General features: G+C 59.1%; 1 protein-coding gene across 2 annotated transcripts; it reads left to right on the top strand.

The window, feature by feature from the left end:
* Positions 1-585: 585 nt before the first annotated feature.
* Positions 586-5562, top strand: FGF17 (fibroblast growth factor 17). Of its 2 annotated transcripts, none has more exons than XM_063087819.1 (5): positions 586-620; positions 799-835; positions 3771-3915; positions 4114-4220; positions 5269-5562. In XM_063087819.1, the coding sequence occupies exons 1-5, from the start codon at positions 586-588 to the stop codon at positions 5560-5562; spliced, it is 618 nt and encodes a 205-aa protein (XP_062943889.1). The 2 variants fall into 2 exon arrangements, with proteins under 2 accessions (XP_062943889.1, XP_062943888.1); XM_063087818.1 differs by having other exon boundaries at positions 3738-3915.
* The last annotated feature ends 9632 nt before the right edge of the window (positions 5563-15194 follow it).

The following is a 15194-nucleotide window of genomic DNA, read 5'->3' as shown; positions in this document are numbered from 1 at the left end:
GGCTGCTTCTGGGAATTTCCAACCTGGAGCCAGAAACTGCAACCCCAGCCCCGGTTTGATACCTGCAGCTCAGCCTTGATGAGATGGGGTGCCACACCTGAGGGTAGGAGAGGCTGACCCTGAGAGGGAAGGAAGCATCCTCCCTCGCCCTGCCAGCCACAAGCCCAGCACCAAGTCTGGCTGGGTCTGTGAGGGTCAGGAATAAAGCAGGAGACCACAGGGCCCGGCCTCCTTGTCTAGAATGCTCCATTGCTGCACCTGGGTAGCCCAGCGAGAGGCTGGCAGCCCAGAGGGCACCAGTGCACAGGCCCCCACCAGCGTCTGCTTTGCAGCCTCACTGGCCGGGAAGGTGGACACCTCACACCTCAGTCTCCCAATTACGCCCTCCTCCCCTTCCTCCTCCCCCTTCACCCCCCTCTTCTCTCTCCTTCTCCTCCTCCCCTCTCTCTCCTCCTCTCCCCCCTGAAAACCTGTGGCTCACTCGGTAGACCTTGGCTTCTCTGGGACTCTACCCCTGGGGACTGCCCTTATCTGCTCCTGAGTTTGGGGGCAGGGGGGCAACCGCCTCAAGAAGTCTGTCCAGCGATGGGAGCCGCCCGCCTGCTCCCCAACCTCATTCTGTAAGTGTGCTGCCTTGGGGACTGGAGTTTCATTGCCATTTCCAGCCTCGGGGCAGACCTAATCTTCCCGGGACTCCCACACGGGCTGGCCTGGGGGGCGGGGTGGGCGGGGGCCTGGGTGTGCGCCCTGGGCTGTCCGCCGCACCCACTTCTGGCTCTGCCTCGTCTCCCCTCACAGGTGTCTGCCGCTGTTGATGCTCTGCTGTCAAACTCAGGTAGGCGGGCGCCCCCCACCAGCTTTTCCCCATCTTTCCCACTGCACCTAACGGGGGTGGAGCAGTCTCCTTTCCGGTGGACAGAGGCAGGTTCTGGCCTCTCCCGGGTCCAGGAGGCGCTGAGGTTTCAGGGGGAAGGGGAGGGAAGTTCTATGGAAGATTTGGGGACTGTCTGAGGTTTTTATTTCAGTCTTCCCTCTGATGATCCCCCCTCATTCCCCCTGGATCTCGACTTCTCTATCTCTATACACTAGGCTCCCCAGTGCAGGGCATTTGAGACTTGAGGGATGGAGTCGTGGGAATGAGGTGGAGGTGATGCTCAGGTGAGGCTTGAGCTTGCAAGCACCTAAAAGGGCAGGCTTGGGTGCAAAGCCACTTGTACATTCCACTTAACCACCCACTCCCACCAACACAGATGTCCTGGGGGAGTCTCATGGGCACAGTCAGAATGCCCAGCCAGGGTGGGGTGACTCCTCACCTATAGGGCAACAGGTCAAGCCCAAAGAGGTTTGTTTGGGACAGGATTCAGGGTTTGCTTCTCCACTTTCCCCCCACCCCACGTCAGCCCTCCATCCCACCCCCCAAGTCTCAGCCCTCTTTGCGAGCTTGGTCCCTTTTTTGTGATCCTCCATAAAAGTGCAGCTATTAAAATGCACTGGTCCAGAACCGCTCTGGGGAGAGATCGCTTGGCTTTCCCAGGCCAGAGGCCCACTTCTCTTCATATCCAGTGGGGACTTTTTTTGAAGGTAAATGCCTTTTCTCCGGGAGAGGGAAAGGGGCTGCCTTTGAAGCAGTGGGGGGGTGGGAGAGAGAGCGGCAACTCTCCCCTTTTTCCTGCCCCCTTTCGCTCTAGCCCTAGCCCCCGTTCCAGGCCCTTTGCTTCACACATCCAGAGAGAGCAAGAAGAAAGCCCCTAGCCTGGCTGGGAGGGGGCTGGGGGTGGGCCCAACCTGTTCTGGAAGGGGAATTAGCACAATGGTGCGGCTGGCCTGGGCGTTTATGGCCGGGCGGAGGCCCCATTCAGGACTCTAGGGAAGGTGGCAAAGCTGTCCTTTCCCCCTTGAAGTGCCCCCTCACCCCCCTGGGAGGGGGGGCCAGCAGGCCGGACCACAGCCATGCTTGAGGGGCCGTCTGACAAGCAGCTGTCTGCGGAGGTGGAAGGGGAGGTCCCCCCACAGCGGGAACATGAAAGGGACAGGCAAGGTCCCGCGGGGAGAGGGACTTGAGGGCTATGGGCTGTGGGGGGACGTGGGGCTGCTTTTGTGAAAGGCTTGAAGGGGGACACGGAGAGGAGGGGGCTTCGGGGGGGCCCCTCTCCTCTCGGCTCCTGACCTGGAACAGACTGCCAGAAGGAGGCTGCCGCCAAGAGGGGCGGAGGGCCTGAACCTGGGCCAGGAGTCTCTAGGCTGCTGCGACAGGCAAGAACCCCATGCCCCAGCAGGAAGGCCAAAGAGGGGCAGGCTGGGCCAATCCCCTACCCCAAATGTTGGCCTCAGGTTTTTCCAGGGTGGGGCGCAGGGTAGGTCCTGAAGACACTGCTTTCTTCCTGGGGTCCTGGCGACACTTGTGGCCTATGGGAGAACTGGAGTCAGATATGAGCAATGATGCATGTGAAGGGTTAACCCTGAGCAGGTTAAACTTGCCTCCGCTGGCCCTGCTCGGAGAGCTGCTCCTTCACCTCCCCCTTCCTCAAAGGTGATATTTCCCACCCCCTCTCTAGGAGAGAGTGGCCCCTAACAAATGCTGATCTGGGTCTAGCTCTGTCCAGATGGTCAAGATTGGGCCTGGGATAAAGGTGGCATTAGGGATTTGGGGCCCAGGGCAGAAAAAGGGAAAGACTGTCCCAGCACAGGCCAGCAGGATACAGGTGGAGAGAAACAAAAACGAGGTACATTTTTGAGCTAGAGAGGAGGATATTACCAGCAGCTGGAAACGTCATCCCGGTTGGTTCGTACCTGGCAGGAACAGGAGGTAGTCTGTTTCTCTGCACTCTGGGTTGCACTTGGGTAAGGAGAGACCCAGCTTGAAGAAGTCCCCATCCTAGCTCTGTGTAGTGCGTGGGTGGAAATGGCTCCTCGCCCCACCCCACCAAGAAGCAGGTGGGCAAGCAGCATCACCCGTGACTGGCCGTCACGAGCCTCTGTTACATTGTGGCACAGGCAGGCAGCCTCGGCCTGCCAGGAGCAGCCATTGGGCCACTGCTGATAGCACCTTTCGCTACTGCCCCCGCCAACCTCGCTAAGGAGGCACCTCGCCACCCACCCACGGAGCCCGCAGAGCAGGGAGGAACTCTGGAAGGGAGGCTGGCTCTTCTGAGGGGGCGAGGCAGGGGAGATGGGCATGCTGTAAAGAAAGGCTCACGGGGGCCCTGCAGAAGCCTTAAATAAAGAGCTCTCCTGTAACCCTAACTCAAAGCACCTAACAGACCATAGGCTCTGTGCATGTGTGTGCAGGGATGGGGTCTCTCAAGGCCATTGGGGACGGCTAAGAAGTATGGGTGTCCTTGCTAATGCAGCCAGCCCTGGGGTTCTCGGAGGGGCAAGCTCCATTCTGGCACTAATGAGCTGTGTGCCCCTGCACACCTCCTCCACAGAACACAGGATGGGACACTATAACCCTCTAGGTCTGCGCTACTGTATCACTAAGTGTCCCCCATGCCTGGGCACCCACCAGTCCCCTGCTCCAGGGTGGACACAGAGCCAAGGGGTCATGACCAGCTCACCCAGTGGCCTGGGAAGGTCATGGCCATATGCTCCCTTCACCCTACACCCTCTACTCTGCAGGGCAGGTGGCCTGCCCTGCCCCCCCCCACTCTCATCAACTCACCTGTCTGCCCTGGATGGACCAGTGGTGGTGTCACCCAAAGCAAATTGACACTATTTTTCCCTTGGTAACCGCAAAGGGGGAGAGTCACCCGTCTCCTAATTTTAACCAGTACGTGAGGGACCAGGGCGCCATGACTGACCAGCTGAGCAGGCGGCAGATCCGCGAGTACCAGCTCTACAGCCGGACCAGCGGCAAGCACGTGCAGGTCACCGGGCGTCGCATCTCCGCCACCGCTGAGGACGGCAACAAGTTTGGTGAGACCCGGCCCATGGCCCACGGCCTAGGCCACCCCCACCCCTGCCTGGCTCTGCCCCCAGTGCCATTCCCAGATCCTGTGTCAGGGCTGAGGGCCCCCTCACCCCAGTTTGGTGGTCGGGCTGGGGGGCCCCCTGCCCTACCCGCTGCCAGCAGCCCCAATGGACGGAGGTCTTTCTCCCCTCCCCCCATCACAGCCAAGCTCATAGTGGAGACCGACACATTTGGCAGCCGGGTGCGCATCAAGGGGGCTGAGAGTGAGAGGTACATCTGCATGAACAAGAGAGGCAAGCTCATCGGGAAGGTAAGGCCCAGGAGATGGCGAAGGTGATGAATGAATCAGTCCTACTGGGGTGGGGGCACGCAGGGCCCCAACAGCATTGCGCTGAGACTGGCCCACATGAGGAAGGACAGGGGCCTTGGGCAGGACTATGACTTCTTACTCTACTCTCAGCCCACCCATTTGGCCACTCTCTGTTTTCTCTATTTCAATGAGTCCCCGGGGCTCTATAAGCCTTTGGAGGGGACTGACTGAGCCACAAGGATCCTCAGCTCTGATTTAGGGAATATTGCCCCAGCATCAATCAGTTAGAATTTTAGCACCTACATGATGTTGCCGTCCGTGTGTGGGGGGCTGAGAGCTGATGAGGGTTGAAAATTGGGGCATGCATCTAAGACAGAAGGTCACCCAAGTTCAGTGGGCCCATGGGCTCCAACTAGCGAGCTGCACCTGGAGCATAAGCCCTCTCTGCCTGGGTGGGCCCAGCGCTGCTGGGCAGGAAGAACTCCATTTCCTTTGGAATCAGGCAATCCTGGCTTCCAATTCTGGCTGTTGCTTACCAAGGAACCTCTGGTTTGCTTATCTTTGGTCAAGTCTCAGCCTTTTCCTCTGTGAACATGGGCATAGCCCCCAAGTTATCGACAGGGCCAGATGGGTTGCTGTGTCTGACACCCTCATTTTTTTTTCACCAGACTGTTGCCTCCTCTCCCTCCACCCAGACTGAATGACAGCTCTCATGTACCAAGTGCCCCTGGGTATGCACCAAGCTGCACAATTACCTTGATCTTTATGCCACAGTTCAGGAAACTGAGGCTCAGCCTGGTTACATACCATGCTGAAGGTACAAAACTGCCAAACAATGAGCCTCTATTTAAGTTCAGATCTGACTTCCAGCAAAGCTTGTTCATTTCTCCCACTGTTGCCTAACAAAGGTGCCATGTCACCAGGCAGAGTTCCTTGGGCTCATAGTCCCCGATGGTCCCTCCTCAGTCCTGCAAAATAGGCCCAAAGACAGATAACAGAGACAGGGTGGGTGGACAAATCCCCCCTCCTCTTTTTCCTTCTCCCGTAGCCCAGCGGGAAGAGCAAAGACTGTGTGTTCACGGAGATTGTGCTGGAGAACAACTACACGGCCTTCCAGAATGCCAGGCACGAGGGCTGGTTCATGGCCTTCACACGGCAGGGGCGGCCCCGCCAGGCCTCCCGCAGCCGCCAGAACCAGCGAGAGGCCCACTTCATCAAGCGCCTCTACCAGGGCCAGCTGCCCTTCCCCAACCATGCCGAGAGGCAGAAGCCATTCGAGTTCGTGGGCTCAGCCCCCACCCGCCGGACCAAGCGCACTCGGCGGCCCCAGTCACTCACGTAGTCAGGGAGGCAGGAGGCAGCTGCCCCTCTGCAGCCTCCCATCCCCTTCCCTTCCCAATCCAAAGACGGGGCTGGGGTGGAGGGAGGGGAGCCAGCTCTCCCAAGGAGGACCCTAAGGACCTGGAAGAATCAGTGCCCCAGCTGGGAAGGGGCAGGACTGCGGCCACCAAGGGCTGGCACCACAGTGGAATAGGCCCCTTCCTGGCCAGGGGACAAACCCCCAGGAGAGGAACTGTAGTGTCATCACCCCATCGCCAAGGCCAGCCGCGGTGCCCTGAAGCAAGCAGAAAAGTCAGCAGATTCCAGGCCTTGCAGACACCATGGAGAGGTGTCTCCCTCGGTCTGTCCTCAGCCCCCAAACTCCTCCTGGCCAGACTGTAGGAAGGGATTTGCGTTTTTGGTTTCAGGAAAAAAGAAAGGGGGGCGGGGGGAAGAATAGGAAGGTTGGCCATTCCTCACATTACATGACCCAGGCCTGCGCCCCCACCCCGGACTCCCAGCCCCGGAATAAAACCATTTTCCTGCAAGAGGGTTATCTAAAGCGGGGTGGGAGATACGACTGCGAAACCCAACTGGTAGCAAGTTGCTTGTCCAAGAGGCCCGAGAGGCGCCCGAGCTGGCTGTGCGTGCGAGAGAAGCGCCCAGCCTGTCCGGGATGGCCCTGGCAAGTGGCGGGGCGGGCGCTCGGGCCCTCCGTGTCCCGCAGGGGCCGGGGCCACTGACCGCCAGGAGGGGGAGCGGCGGGGCCGGGGCAGCGGTAGCAGCCCCTCCTCCGCGGGCTCGGGTTTCCTGGGCTGGCCCGGCGCGTCCCGTGCTACCTGTTGGGGCGCAGCGAGTCCCAAGCCCGGGGGCGGCCCGAGCGGCCGGGGCGGCGGACCCCGCAGCCGCCTGGCGGGGAGCAGGACTATTTTTCCGGTGAGGAGGGCCGTGGCGGGCGGAAGGGGCGGGGGCCGAGGTGTCCCCTTGTTTTCCCAGGTCCCCGCTGGGGGCGGGGGCGGGGGGCGCACCTGAGGGCAAATCTCAATTAGAGGCGGCGGCGGGCCTGGCCCGGCTTGCCCCGGGGGCGGGGGCGGGGAGGGCAGGCAGGGGGTGGCCCTACAGCTCGGTGATCCGAGCTGCTCCGGTGGGCTTTCCCACAGGTCTCCAGGTGTGCATTTGGGGCATGGGACTCTGAGGCTGTAAAAGCCTCCCCTTTCCTTCTGTGCACTGGCTTTCAACCTTGTCGAGGGGGAGCCCCCTCCTGGCAGGGACACCCCCCCAGCCCCAAGCCTGCTCTTCAGGGAAAAACCCTCACTGAGCCCTCTCTTCTGCTGGTGTACCGCAGCCTCGGTTTCTCCTCCCCTTCCTCTTGTTACCTGGAAAACGTTGGGGAGGAGGATGGGGGGAGTGAAGAAGAGGGAGGAAAGATTTCCCTTCTGCTCACTCTCCCACGAGTGGCCTAAAAATAAAGAGGGGGGGGGATTGTGGAGGCGCCTGGTTTGGTCCAGCGGGAGGACGCAGTGGCGGTCCAGGTTGACGGCCAGGGCTGCAGCAGAGTCTGGCATCCCCAACCCTGGGCAGTTGAGAGGATGGGACAGCAGCGGCCAGGAGGGAGGTCCCAGGCCCCAGGACAGACATTCTCCCTCCAGTTTGTCCTAATTGCTTTTCACTAGGTTGCTTTTTTCTCTCCCCCCTTCACAAAGAGCCTTAATCCTGGTGGACTGCAGGACGTGTTGGGGGTAGTTCTCTGGGGGGTGTGTGGGGAGGGTGGTCTGGAGCCACAGCTGATAACTGGCGAGTTCAATGGGACTTTAAAACAGGGGCAACACCCAGCAATTACTTGAGGACAAAGGATTGGGGGCCCCCCAGGTGTGGAGGACTGGACTTTGGGGGGGCTGGGGGAGGAGACAGGGAAGGAAGTGTGCTGGGGAGGGGGAGCTCTTACAATCCCTCTGATTTCCGCAGGGATTTGAGACATTCTTTAAAACTCTAGACTGCCTCCCCCCAGCCGGGCTCTTGGCCCACCCCTACCCCTCCCTCACTCGGGTTAGAGACGGCTTCAAAGGTGGACGGGGCCCTTTGTCTTGCCTGCGCTTTCTTCTCGGCCTTTCTCCGGCCCCTCCCTCCCTCTCTTTGACCTCCCCAGCACAGACAGGCCTCTGGGGGCCGGCTCCAGAAAGCCCTCACTGTTTTCTTTCTTGTTTCTTGAGGTGAGACCTGGCAGGGAGGGGCAGAGGATGGGGAAGGGTGAGGGAGGGCAGCGTCGGAGGCCTGGGTGTCTGACGCCTGCCTCTGGCCTTGGGTCCCTGGCTGGGCCCTGACACTTCCACTCACCACAGCTCTTGGTGCCTGTGCCCAGCGTCCAGGCTTCACACCCTGAGCCACTCTTGCCACTCTGGGGAAGCCTGTTCAGCTCATTCCCTCTGAACCGGTGTGACTTCAAAGCTGCTAAAAGGAAGAAGCCAAAGGAATGGATCCCTGCTCATGGAGCTTCAGAGGGGATTGAATGCACGTGTGTGTATATGGTGGGAACGGGGGCTTCCCGAGGACCTCAGACCACGCCTGACTGCGGCAACCTTTGGTGCTTCCACATGCCAGAAGATTCTAAACAAGTGTGAGCCTGGCTGGCCACAGGGGGCTGCTTACTAATAGCCCCTTGCTGTGGGGGTGAGATGAATGTATGAAGGGGAGGACATGACGAGGTGGAGGGAGGTGGTGGCAGGAGGTGGCGGCCGTGTGCCTCCAATCCTGTGCCTGTTTAGGATTACCAGGAACTCTAGCTAAGAATAGCCTCCGTATTGATCACTCCCTTCTCCGTCCTGTCCTCCAAAGAGCCAGAGGAAGCAGAGGGGGGCCAAAGCAGGAAGCCAGAGGGGGATCCACTCGCTTTTTAGCCACACAAGCTGGTTCTACTTAGGTCACTCTATTCAACCCTGTTCCTTGACCTCCCAGTCACCAAGCCTAAAGCCTGGCCTCAGTGCCCTGCGTCCTCAGCCCCACAGCACTTGACATCATGGAGGACCACCCCCTCTTGACCACTTTCCCTCCTCGGCCTATGAGAGGCTGGCCTGTCTGGCTTCTCTTTCCTGGCTCCTCTTCATAGAAACATTCCCCGAGGTTTCTTATACTCTCTTTTCTCCTCGTTCTGCACACTGTCTCTCTGCGCAATCTCAACATCTCAACTGTCACCCCCTTGCACGTGACTCCCAAAATCTGCAACTGTGCACCATTTTCCCTCTCAAAATCTGCAACTGTGCACCATTGCCAGACCTCACTGGGATCCGTCTAAATTCCTGCAGTAGCTTCCTAAATAGTCTCTCTGCACCCTCCACTCCCCTCCACTTGAGGACATTGCACAGTGGCTCCACTTACCATACCCTGTCATAAGCCACAGCTCTGCCCGGCCACACTATCACTAGCAAACCCTTTAGCATGGTTTACAAGACTCCTGTCTGGTCTACCTGTCCAGCCCTATCCCTACAACCCCCCTTCTAGAACGCTGGCAAAATTGGAACCCTTGCCATCCAACTAGCACACTGTCCCCGTCTTTGAAGTTCCCACTGCCTGGCATGCCCTTCTCCAAAATGCTTGCACGTCCAGACCGCGGCCATCTCCCCTGCTCTGGAGACTCTCCACTGCCACTGGCCATGCCTGCTGTTCACTTGCCCTTGCCTTTTGACACATGTCCCAGCTTGTCTGGAACTGTTGTCATTGGTGTTTGTGTCGTGATTCTGCTAGATAATAAGCTCCTCAGATGTAGCAATAGTCCGTCGTTGCCTCCCCTGTAGTGGCCAGCACAGTACATCGCACAGGGTGTTTCTTGAGAGAATAAAGCAGTGGAGCCCCAGAAAGGAGGTGCTGGCCTAGCACCCTGCTGTCCCTCAAGGTGGGGACAGGTGAGAAGCCAGAATCCCGCTTTCACCTTCCAGCCTTAGGCAGACTTGGGTGGGGAGGGGTCTTATGCAATTAATCCAAATAGTTATTTATTCCCCACAACATTCAAGCTTTGTGATAACTCTTCAGTTAGCAAAAAAAAGATGGACAAGACAGAGCTCTCAGGGCACTTGAAATTTAATTGGAGGGATAACCCCATAAAAAGGAAGCTCTTTTGTGGGACTTCTGGAAATCTCTCTTACTCTTAACATAACAAAGCAGCCTTTGGTATGTCTCCAGAGTGAAAGGCTATAAGAATCATTGGAAATAAGGAAACTGATATGTACTGAGCTCTAGAGGTGTGCCCGGGGCACTGGAGGCATACTCATATGGAACCCCTTATTTAGGGCGATAAAAGTAATCCCGTGTGCCACATGCAGGGACGCTCACAGTCAAAACATTCAGCTGTCCACGGTTGCACGGCTGGTGAGCACTGCAGTCCCCTTAGCATCTCAAGGGCAAATGTTCTGTACTCTACTCCCCTGCCCAGGCATAGTGGGTTCTGGGTGGGAGAAAGCGGGGGCTGAGCGCTTGGGAGGGCTTAGTGCAAGGGTGGGGTTTGCATGTCTCTCATGGGAGAAGACTCACAAAGGGAAAACGTTGAGAGGGATGACAGCATGAGAAGCAAGGCTTAGAGGCAGGAAGATGTGTGGTGTGTTCAGGCGAAGGTGAGCAGATCAGTTTAGCTGCAACTGCACGTTTGCATAGAGAAGTGTCAGGAAACTATTGGGTCCAATTACGGAGAGTTTGGTCTTTATGCTGTGGCAGGGAGGAAAGAGCATAGGGCTTTGGGAGGGGAGTGACCAGATGCAGTGGTCTGGTGGCAGCGTGCTGGGAGCCAAGGCTCTGGGGTCTGAGGCAGCAAGTACAGTGCCTGGAGGTAAAGGGACGTGGCTTCCACTCTTTGATGTGAAAGAGTCACTTTTAGGCCCTCATCCTTCCTTTTCTTCCTTTAGCCCAGATTTCTGTTGCCTTTTCTTCTTCCCTGGGTGTCCAGGTGCCCTGGTTCAACCTCTCCAGGAGTTAATATTTAAACAGCATGGTCGGGCACCCCTGGCACCCCTCCCCAGCAGGTTGGTGCATGGGGTGGGGCCAGAGCACTGGATTGAGACAAATGAGAGACGGGACAGAGATGCCTATTGCACGGGCCCAGGGGAGGGGGCAGGCGGCAGGGCCAGAGTCCACTCAGGACATCTGGCACCAGTGACCTTGCTGGGGAACGGAGCCAGGAACCAGCTGTCTGAGGCCTGGAACCCACTGTCTGAGACAGGCAGGAGCCCCAGACCCCTGTTGTCAACACAAGTGCCACCGTCAAGGCCTGGAGATCTCCTGAACTTCTAAAGGTATGCCGGTCCTGTGCGCGGACTCCCGCCTGCTGGGCCTGCCTGTGGCCTGGACCAACAGGCAGTTGGTGGGCAGTGCTGCCTGCTTCTGGGGAGATTTTGCCACCCCCCCAGCACATAAACACACACACACACACACACAATTTTGCCCCCCCAGCACATAAACACACACACACACACACAATTTTGCCCCCCCAACACACACACACACACACACACACACACACACACACACACACACACACACACACACACACACCAGGATCCTTCCCAGCAAGGAATGACCTTGGCAGCTACCTCTCCTCGGGTCGACAGAGGGAGCCCTAACTCTGTAGTCCCATTGGGTCCAGGGCTGGCTGGGCAAAGCTATTCCTGCCTAAGGTGGAGGGACATTGCTGTGGAATGTGGGACATTGGTGTGGGGGGCAGTGGGAATGGAGACTTGAAGAGAGCTGTCCTGTGCTCTGAGTTTTTCCTAGGTCGAGGGGAATGGGAGAGGGTTTGGGCCTAGGAGGAGATGCTCACATAGAGATAGTAGAGGTGAGAGCCCACAGCCGCATGCCCACCCGGCCACTGTCCAGGGACCTCACCTCCCCTTCCTGCCATTCTGGACAAGGGTCATCCCTTCCCCAATGCCACGCAGGGGTTCTCAGAATGGGGGAAATCTCCCCAGTGCTGCGACCCCTTCAAGACCAGCCTGCTCTCTGGCCCTGAATTACGGTTCCTCTGAGGCCACCCCTGGAGCCTTAGGAATGGGGGGAGAGGAGACCTAGAGGGGCAACTAGCTCCTGAAGCATTCCCCTGACCCCAGCCTCAGCACAAGGAGGCTACCCCGGGCCCCCTCCTTCCGTTGCTGAGGAAGAGGCAGTAGGAGCCACAGCTTCCTCCTCCCCCCTCCCTGCCACCGCCACCGCTGCTGCTGAGCCGGGCCTGGGCTGCTGGCAGGTTGTCTTGGCAACGGGAGGCGGAGAGGAGATGCGCCGAGGGATGGAGGTGTATGTCACCGAGGAGGCTGCTGTGCTCCTGCCCCACGCCCCAGGCCCTTGAAGGTACTGAGAACCCTCCCCCCCACCCCCTCCTCCCCCTCCCTTTCCCCTTGACTCCCCCCACTCTGTCCCGCACCACATGCTGGTTTCCATTGCTCATGACCAACCTGCTTCCAGCCCCATCCACAGCTGTCCTTCTCGGCATCAGCTCATTCCAACTCTACCTCTGGGGACCCTTGCACCGGAAGACAAATCTCCTGGGGTGGGGTCTGGCTGGGGGATGTAGTGGGAAAATCAGGAATCCTAAAGGGCTCAGGTGTCAAGTCACCCACCCGGTGCTTGGTTTCCTGGAGGGATGGAGGGAGTATGTTCAGGCTGGAGTGGGGCCGGGGCCTCACCTCTCTCAGACCCCGACTTGAGGGTGAAGTGGGGCTGGGGGGACAGAAGGCAGAGGGGCTTGGCTGAGGCCAGGCCGATTATGAGAAGAGGCCTGCTTAGCTCCTCCTCCAAGGCTACTGCCCCCTCCTGCCACACTAAAGGTGTACCCCTCCCCCATCACTGTCCTGCCCTTTTTCTGCGTGGTTTGATGGATCTGACGTCTCTTCCCCCTCCCCAGGTTTTCCCTGTACCTCCCCTCCCCCAGCAGCTAAGCCTGGACTCTTTCTCCCTTTCTCAGCCACTTGCTACCTATCTTCTCCTCCCCTTTCTTTCTGGAACCCATCCTCCAGGTTACAGTCTTCTCGGTCCTCCACTGACCACACCCCTCCTGTCCCCTCCTGACATGCTGAGGCACACTCTCACCTGTCCCCCTCACCCTGTGATTTTCCATTCAGATGCCCCAGAGCCCCCTCCCCAGATTCTAGATTTCCCCAATAACAGCTGATACCATCAGCTGACCGGCTGTGGGCAGCAGTTACCAGAGCAACGGCCAGGGCTGCCTAGGTAGGCAAGTCTGTGGGCATAGAGGTGGAGAGGGAGCTGGGGCCAGGGCGAGGGTCTGCTGGCCTCTCCCTGACCAGGGGCACATCACAAGGCCAGTGACAGGATCTGGGGTGGTGGAGGTTTTGCCAGAGAAAGGGAAGGCATGTCCCTGTAAATTCTGTGCTGGGATCTGGGGGTCGCCTGGCAGGAAAATGTCTTTTCATAAAGCTGCCTGGTAGAGAAATGGGTCCTTCTTGCTCTGTCTGCCACGCCCTATTGCAGTTTCCAGGGATTCAGGTTACCGAAGGGCCAGCCTGAATCTCCAGTACTGAGGACCTGGTTTGTTGCATCCTTCCATGGAGAGGGCTGATCCTGGGGTGACCATTTCTTGCATCTCTGCCCACACCCCCACCCTGAGAGGCTGGGACTCCAGAGGCCTCGTTTGCTGCTGCTAGATGATGGGGTAGCCATGAACGGAATAGGAGGTGCGGGTGCCTGGAGCAACCAGGCATTGGCGTTGTCCCCCTCGGTTACCAGTAGAGCCCACCCTGCCACCCGCAACTTGAACTTTCTGGCTGTTTATGAGGAGGCTTGAGAGGCTCTGTGTGTGTGTGTGTGTGTGTGTGTGTGTGTGTGTGTGTGTGTGTGTTGCAGGGCTGGGGGTGTGGGAAAGGGGAAAAGGACAGTGGCTCACTGATTCTGCTTCGTCATGATGCCGGGTTAATGCTCCTCTTGTTTGAAATGGATTGAGCTGCAGCCTAGCCGAGGTGGAAGAGCGCACACCCAAACACACACACCCGCTGGCCGGCCAGTCGCTATCAGCTGGAGGTGGGGAGGGTGCAGGGAGGGTGTGGGGGAGCCGGCGGCCCGCCCGTCCACCCACCAGACCCGGCTCCCCAGCAGCAGGGGATCCACGCAGCCGTGGCTGGAGAGTGGGGGCGAAGAGGGTGGGGGCCCAGAGGGGAGATCAGACCGCTCATCTGCGACCAGCTTCCCTCCTTCACCAGCTCCCACCCCACCCACCTCAAGCCGGCTTTTTTTCCTGTCATTTGCGCTCTGGGAAAGCTCGGCTGGGTTCCTGGAAAAGACGCCCATTACCTAGACTCCTGAGAAAAAGCAGCGGCCCGTGGATCGGGGCCTACGCCTTTCGGGGCCTCAGAGTGTCTGGGCCACCCTGTCTGGGAAGAGGTAGGTGGCAGGGTCTCCTGCCTCTCTTCCCCTCTGTGGGCACTTTGGGCCACAACACCTACCTGGGAGTGAGGCTCCGTGTGGTGGCAGGCATCCCCCAGGGAGGGGTCAGCTGTGACCCCTTGGTCAGTCGGAGAATGGGCCCAGGTTGTCAGGCCCCTGACTAGCTGGGTTGGGTCTGATCAAACCTCTGTCTGATTTGGGGAAGAGGGCTGGGGTGTTCAAATCACAGGGAGTCCACGCTGCCACTCCAGTCCCCCCTTCCCTGGCTGCTCCGCCTGCCCACCTAGCTGTGCTGGCCAGCAATGGAAGCAATGGGATGGTGGGGGCTGGGTGGGCAGGGAGCCGGTCTCTCCTGCTACTATCCTCCCTCCCACTGCTCCAGGTACCCTTGAGGGTTGGAGCAGTTCACTTGATGCTGTTGGTTTGGAGCCTGCTCCTTAGGCGGAGGGGCTGGGGCTGGCCAGACTGGGGCGGGGGGGGGGGGGGGCGGCCTAGGGAAGGATGAGGCTGGGCAGCAGGGCGTGGCTGCAGGCCTAACCAGTGTTCTCCTGGTGCTGGTTGCTGATGTGCCTGAAGGGGCTGGGGCTGAACGGACACACAGGCCCGCCAGGGTCCTGGGGCTCCCCTTTCTTAGCTCGGTCCCTCCCTGGGCCTGGCAGGCCAAGTGCCCTTTCCTGGGTAGACACACCTGGTGTTGCGCTCCCAGCAGACTGGTTGCCGGGTGGTCCGAGTCAGGGGAGCAGAGTAGGTCTAGGAGAAGGAAGGCAGTTGAGCTCTGGGAATGGGGGACATGGGAAGCCTCGGGGGGATGGGTAAATGGAGGGCTCTGTGTGTGTTGCTATACATGTGCACATCGGGGAGAGGTGTCAGCACGTGGTACCGGGGGCTGGGAGCCTAGAGAACAGTGCCAAGGGGAGGATCAGTGGGTGGGTGGGAGTGGGAGTCAGCGGCACCGAGTGTCATTGTGTGGGGGCCTCGCTGGGAGAGTGGGGGTGTGATCTGGCAGGCAGGGCTGCACAGTCTTCCCGTGTGCACCCATGTGCAGGAGTTCTGCAACCGGGTTTTGGTGCAGGCTCTTCTGCCTGTGAGCACCTGTGAGTCCCAGTGCTGCCAGCCTCTCCAGGGCCAGGTGTCAAACACCTGGGGCAGACTGTCCACCTGCAGGCGGATGTCTGCAGAATTCCTTGTGCAGAGCTCCTGCGTGTGCACACGAAGCCCAGCACAGGGATGCCGGCAGAACTCCAAAAGCTGAATTTAGGAGGCAAGACCCTTCCAACCCCC

Source organism: Cynocephalus volans, chromosome 2 (genome assembly GCF_027409185.1).
Source record: "Cynocephalus volans isolate mCynVol1 chromosome 2, mCynVol1.pri, whole genome shotgun sequence".
In the NCBI taxonomy this organism is placed as follows: Eukaryota; Metazoa; Chordata; class Mammalia; order Dermoptera; family Cynocephalidae; genus Cynocephalus; species Cynocephalus volans.
Note: the sequence above shows the minus strand (reverse complement) of the source record. Positions and strands in the feature narration are given on the sequence as shown.

Excerpts from the sequence above, each read along its gene's own strand:
- FGF17 (XM_063087818.1), top strand. The coding sequence starts at position 586 with ATGGGAGCCGCCCGCCTGCTCCCCAACCTCATTCT. Across the intron at positions 621-798 it reads CTGCTCCCCAACCTCATTCT|GTGTCTGCCGCTGTTGATGC; the intron begins GTAAGTGTGCTG and ends CTCCCCTCACAG. Across the intron at positions 836-3,737 it reads TGCTCTGCTGTCAAACTCAG|GGGGAGAGTCACCCGTCTCC; the intron begins GTAGGCGGGCGC and ends GTAACCGCAAAG.